The 6,830-nt window shown below is 44.2% G+C and overlaps 1 protein-coding gene across 1 annotated transcript in view; it reads left to right on the top strand.

The window, feature by feature from the left end:
* Positions 1 to 6,589, top strand: part of KCNV2 (potassium voltage-gated channel modifier subfamily V member 2) — a gene marked incomplete at both ends in the record, with an annotated part of 11,767 nt that extends 5,178 nt beyond the window's left edge. Inside the window, one exon of the mRNA XM_084771689.1 lies at positions 6,308 to 6,589. Within this exon, the coding sequence (XP_084627815.1) occupies positions 6,308 to 6,589 (282 nt within the window). The remainder of the gene's footprint in view (positions 1 to 6,307) is intronic.
* Between the last annotated feature and the right edge of the window lie 241 nt (positions 6,590 to 6,830).

Here is a 6,830-nt window from a genome sequence, read left to right as displayed (position 1 = left end):
CAGGTGAGAGAGCACCAATCTAATTATGCAAGCATTCAGTCGTATCACTCCTGTTCATATTTGCTCAACTTGTTGGGCTCTAGCTATCAGCTCAACCCAAAGCAAGTCACACAACCATATTCAGGCAAGGGTCAGGGCAGGGCAGCCCAGCATAGCAAAGCTCTGTGCGATTAATAGAAAACACCTTGATGATAGGGAGATACAATAAGCTAAGTCCAATAATGCGATCATTCTACTGTGGTCATATATTATTACACCCCCACAGTCACGCATGAAAGTGTCAAGATGAAATAAAAAGAAACAAGATAGATATTTTCTTTTCCTTCCCCCCCCCCCTCCCCTTCAACGTAGTGCCTCACAGTATAACTCTGGCTGACCATATACTATACAGACCACTGTAGCTTTGAACCCACAGAGATCCACCTGCCTCTGCCTCCCAAATGCTAGGGTTAAAGGTGTGCGCTCCCACACCAGGCTATGATCGATAGTCTCTTATGCTACTCCAGAGCTGCATTCTCCGTACCTCACATGAGACACAGGTTCTGCTATGTACTGTTTGCTCCTTACCAGAGCACATAGAGTAAGGCCGAAGCTGATCTGCTTTTAATATCTTCCTTCTCCCCATGCCAAGCCTCTTTCAACCCTCAGTAATTCAAGGCAGGGTTTTAGGAGGCTTTGTTATTCCGAATGACTTTCATTCTTGTGCAGATCTTATATCTGCAAGAACAAATCCCCCATGGAGCCTTACATCTGCAAGGGCTCACATAGTCGTATGGCATGACAGGGCCTTCTCATCTGCCAAATGCTGGTTATTTATGAGCACGAATGTAATAAGAAACACATGTAACATGCTAGCCCTATAGTAAGTCTAATAGATACAGCTACCACATCTAACTAGTTGATAGTCTTTATCACATGGAAGCAATAACCTTTGATTCCAGATCCATTTCAGGGGAAATTAATACAGAAGTGATCCCCTCTCTACCAGGGGGAAAGAAACATTGTGAGATACACAGGAGGGCAAGTTTCTGACTGCAGATCAACAGGACATGCCTGGAGCACTGCCAGGCATGTGGGGGTTTTCCAAATTGCCCATAAATACATCCTATGGGGCAACAATAGCTCTATAATGAAGCTGTAACTATCAACCCCCTGAGTGGGTTTGTTTTCAAGTAAAAAGGCCACTTGGACCTTCAACAAACCATTTTCTTTGGACTCTACCAGAACAAGTTAGTTGTAGGAGTCAAAGAGGAGACAACGGCATAAACTCGTCACTTCGAAAACACTCCAAAAAGGAAACTTATCTTAAGCTGAGGCAACAGATAACTGTGCCCCCTCAGAGCTGGCTCCCATCTCTCTTTTTCTAAATGATACTGCCGTTTCCTTGAGAATAGTTGGTCTTTACAGATCACTGAAATGTATTCTAATTCATTGCTTGGAAAAGGCACATATGTGAAGTGAGTTAGGTTACAGTTGGGAAGAAAATGGAAATCAAGGTAGGCGTTTGCTAGGAGGAAAAAGACGCACAGTTATTAGGAGGGTAGAGGAGAAAACAGAACAAATGGAGAGCATAACTGTGGCCTTAGGACAGGAAGAACAAACGGAGATGGTAGTGTTATCAGACTTGGGCCTACTGAGGAGGGCCATGGTGTAGCCATGGAGCAGACTTGTACGGTGACTCCATGAGGCTTATGCTTAGAGTATTAGGAGTTACAAACTATCTGAGCCTGATGATGATGGTGGTGATGATGATGATGGTGGTGGTGGTGGTGATGATGATGGTGGTGATGGTGGTGATGATGATGATGGTGATGGCGGTGGTGATGATGGTGGTGGTGATGATGATGGTGGTGATGGTGATGATGATGGTGATGATGGTGGTGATGGTGATGGTAACCACGTCAACAACAGAGACCCATATCTCCTTTCCTTCCCTGAGGCTCCCAAACATGTCTCTGCTCTGAAAAACAACCAGCAAGGGAAACTGGGAAATGCAGCCTATAGAATCCCAGGTACAAAATCACAGAAAAGGTTACCAGGCTCAGGACTGAACTGGACCACCTATACTATCTGGCACAGAAAGAGTCAAAGATCTAGATTCTTCAAAAACTATTAAAAATGAAGCAACAGCTCAAAGGCACTGTTGTTTGTTTGTTTGTTTTGTTGTTTTGTTATCCTAGGGGCCCTACTTTGGGAGTTCACCCCTATTGGGTCTCAAAAGCATGTTCCTCCTCTTGTTCAAGATGGCTTCAGTGGAATGTGATTGAGTATCAAAGGGATGGAGAGGTGTGAAATAAGCTGAAGATGCATAGAGCATCTTTATTGTCTGCCTTTTGTGGGTAGGTTGAGAGACTTGCATCCATGGTTTTGTTTTAGCTTCGGCAAATCTCCTCCTTTGGGTGCCACCTACACTCATGGTGAGACCGTGACATACTGTAAGACCAAATGAGAGTTACTGTCCAAGGTTAATCTCATCCTTACTCCACAGTATTTTGAGGAATTTCCCCAGAGTGGTTGCATTCAGTATTTTGATGCAGGCAGCTAATAAACAAGACTAAGTATCAGGATAGACACAGCCTCTTGTACCCATCTGAATTGTTTTGTTTTGCTTTTAGATTATAATCCTAAAGAGGAATATTTGCAAAAATAAATAAATATTTGTTGCCACAGTAGCATGGATAAGTAGCCTTTGAAGGACAGCATACACTGTTGAGTAGTTTTAGGAGGAAAAACAGTCAGCACTCAGAAGGGGTGCTAATGATTTTCTTCATTAGCTGCATTTCTTGGAATCATACTTCCTAGATGCAATGAATTACTGGCTGCCCAGACATCTTATCTTTACCTCATTCTTCATGAAGAAAACAAAATGTTGAAAAAGAAATTCAAGTGTGATAATCCTATTTAGAGGAAATCCTGATGCTTGGCAGGTCAGGATTTATTGATCAGTGAGCAAGCTGTCAGGGGAAGGTCACGCTCTGAGTCTTGAAATTGAAAACTAGGGGAAATCTGTGAGTTTTCAGAAGAATGGTCAGCTTCCAGGATAAGACTGGCTAGACGGGCAGTTTTGCTAGAGTTTTGGATGAATCGCAGACACTTTGGTCACATTTCCAAGCTCATCTGCTAATGTAAAAACTCACTCAGTAAGGTCATTTGAGTCAGTTTGGGGCCTTCAGGATTAATACCTTCCAAAAAGATGTGATATAGCTTATGTAATCTTCCGAAACTTCCCTAAACCAAGAAATCCTAAGCCCTATCCCAGAAGCGAGGGACAAGAACAAGGCTACAAGCAGGTATAGTGGTACACACATATAATCCTGGTCTCAGGAGGATCTTTGTGAGTTCATAGCCAACCTGGTCCACACAGTGAGTTTCAGGACAGCTACATAGTGAGACCCTGTCTCAAATACAAACACAACCCACAGTAACAAGGTTACATATTGAAGTAAATTATCTACAAAACAGACACCAAAATACATACTTTTGAGGACCAGACACACATAGCCTCCTAGCAAGAGAGGCCTTTACTCTGAAACTAGAGATCCAAGATATGCAAGATTTTTCAGACCTGATTTTTATATATATATATATATATATATATATATATATATATATATATATATATATATATATATATACACACATATACATATATATGTATATGTATATATATGATATTTATTCCTGTTTAAGGTAAATCAATTTGCTTTTGATTTTTCACTCAAAGTTCAGCCAAAAAAATAAATAAATAAAAATGATGTAATTAGCTGAGTGTAGTGGCAATCATCTGTAATCCCAGCACTCAAGGAGGCAGAGGCAAGCAGATTTCTGTGAGTTCAAGGCCAGCCTGGTCTACAAAGCGAGTCCAGGACAGCCAAGGCTACACAGAGATACTCTGTCTCAATAAAAAAAAAAAAAAATTTAAAGATGCACTTATTCTGTCATCTCAAAAAGAAAATATAAACTGAAAAGGTCTTGATAATTTATGGGAAACAAAACTTAAAAATCATAAGGTTGGGAGAGAAGGTAAGCCAGTATGGAAATTAGTCAAAAGCTTAATAACAACACTTTGTTTTAGTCACTTCCTTTCCTCTATGTCTTCTGAGCCCCCACCCCACCCATCCACACTATTGGCACCCTTGTGTGTCTGGCTAACTGCAAGGCCCTCTCCTTTGGAGCTGTAGCACATTCTCAAACTACTCCTTCCTGTCACTTGTCTCAGGAACCGAAATTTTTTCAGTGTCCTCTGCAGAAAATCAGTTGACCTTATGGTCATCCTCGAGGTATACAGGATGGTGTTAGCGACGGATGAAAACTATGGCTCAGCTCGCCCACCTGAAGGGAGGTCTAACTCTGCTATGGCCAGAGACAGGCATCTATGCAGACACACAGGTATATGTGCAGTCATGGAGAATAACAGGTGTGGCTTGGCCTCAGCTGCTCACTACATTTTCAGCCAGAGTGTGAGAAAAAAAATGTCTTCTACCAGCGCCCTGAAATCTCCTTTACCTAGTGTTTAGCCAAAGTCTGGAGGAGCCCATGTTATATAGCCTGTAGGTCAAACAGCCACGAAAGAGGTCAAGTTCCTGCTGCAGAGCATAATCCATAAGCATTTGTGTTTGCTTCCCTTCATCTGGGGTCAGCTGTAAGACTGCGTCCCTCCGGTGTCCCTCAGCCATGTGCTCCCACAGCCTGGAGCTAGACACACCTTCAGTTCCTATTACAATCATGCACAGCAGGTACTATTATTACGTAGGTACCTATTATGTCAAAGACGGGAACTGAGGCAGAGAAAATGTAGCTGCTTTGCCCAAAACTTGCACAACTGTGAAGTGGGCTTGGACCCAGGAAGTCAAGGATGGTCTTGATTTCTTTAACCCTGTCTAGGCTGCCCTGCCTCTGCCATGCTTGCATGTGTTCTTCTACAGTGGGGAAAGGTCATCCTCTTGTGAGAGCAATGAGCCTTGGGGCCTGCCCTTCCCTGGAGGCACACTTTCCCATTCTGAGGGCTGGATGCGTCTGCGGCTCTTATCAGTGCCACTGGCTTTGCCCAGCTGCCTTATTTCTCCATTTCATTTCAATCAATCAACCGCATTTGAAAGTTCAAACTAACCCTTGCGTCATCCGCACAAGAGGGCTTACATTTCTGAGCCAAAGGCCATCTTGCTGTGGCAAGGGAGTGACTTTGTAGATCACCGACTGCCATCTGTTGGAACACCAGGACAACCATCACACAAACCCAAGGAGCAGCAAAGTGCCCCAGGAGTTGGCCAACAAAGGGAAGGTTTTATCACTGCGAGCAGCAGCTCTGCTTCAGAGGCTTCTTCTAGTGACTTAGTCTGGGGACCAATGGAAGCACGTGAGGTGTAAAAAAAAACGGTCCCCAGGGGCCTTCCCTGGGGTTTTCTCTGGGTGTACTAAGTGATAACTACTCCCATGGGGAATCTACACTTTAAACTGGAGGCTTGTTAACCTAAATAACCTCTAATTAGTGGGATTTAAAACAGTGTGACAAGAACGATGAAAGGAATTTCCTGAAGGGTGAATATGTTTTTGTTCTATGAGGTCTCCTGAAGGTCGCTTTCACAAAGCAACGAGTGTGTTTCTCTAGATGAGTGTAATTAAAGCGTCTCCACTCAAAAGCCAACTGAACTACACAACAGCTCCGAGCAGCGTTCTGTCTCCTTTTAGAGATGAGGGGAGCGCAGTGGAGCTGTTCGGTGTCCAGGGGGCCTGATACTGTGCCCACTGCTTTATATGTACTATGGCATCCCATCTTTACTAGAACCCTGAGGGATGTTCCTAGCATCTGAATGTACATCCCATCATCTACCATCTGGGAAGGGTCAGGCTGGTCTTAAAACACTGTTCTGATTGCTGAGAAGCTCATGCTTTTTCTCAGACATTCATGACGAATGAACGTGAATCCAGGAAATGCCCCTCTCCTAACTCCGGTCCCCGTTGGAAGAAGTGTGGAAACAGAGGCAATTACGGAACACGTTCTGTGATGGGAATTGAACATATGTTACATAAATGCTTGTTCCCAAAGCTCTTAAAAGTCTATTTCCCTGTGCTGCACTTAAAAACATGGGTGTGCCTTTGTCAGGATTTAAACCAGACTTTGAGCTCCACAGCATGCATCCTTTTCGAGGCACAGTCCTGCAGGTAACTTTGAAAGCTGGCTCCCTTGGGGAGCGCTTAGCAATTTCTCTGTGCGCCTGCAGGGTGACAGGCCTCTGTACTTCAGGCTTCTCTCCCTCCTTCTTCCCTCTTTGGGCTAACGTTTGCATCCTGGTCCCCTCCTTTTCAGGTAAGCATCTCCACCGTGGGCTATGGAGACATGTACCCAGAGACCCATCTGGGCAGACTTTTCGCCTTCTTCTGCATCGCTTTCGGGATTATTCTCAACGGGATGCCCATATCCATCCTCTACAACAAGTTCTCCGACTACTACAGCAAGCTCAAAGCTTACGAGTACACAGCCATCCGGAGGGAGCGGGGAAAGGTGAACTTTATGCAGAGAGCCACGAAGAAGATGGCGGAATGTTTATCCGGAAGCAACATGCAGCCCATCACGAGGCAAGAGAACTAATGCTTCGTTAGGATGTGAGGGCCAGTAGAACCCAGGAACGTCAAAGGGTCATTGCTTCTTTTAAAATTATGGTCCCCTCTGGCAGCAAAGGGGCATGGGAAGGCAGCACACAGAAAGAGCATCTGGTTCAGAGTTCTAACTCTAGGAATGCTCATTTGGACCCAAACTCGGAATGCCTCACACTGCTCTTTAACTGGAGTGTGTTTGTGTATGATGTTGGTGCTGGAAACGGCTCCAGGGA

This window comes from Acomys minous (genome assembly GCF_964271855.1).
Source record: "Acomys minous genome assembly, chromosome: 2".
Classification (NCBI taxonomy): Eukaryota; Metazoa; Chordata; class Mammalia; order Rodentia; family Muridae; genus Acomys; species Acomys minous.
Note: the sequence above shows the minus strand (reverse complement) of the source record. Positions and strands in the feature narration are given on the sequence as shown.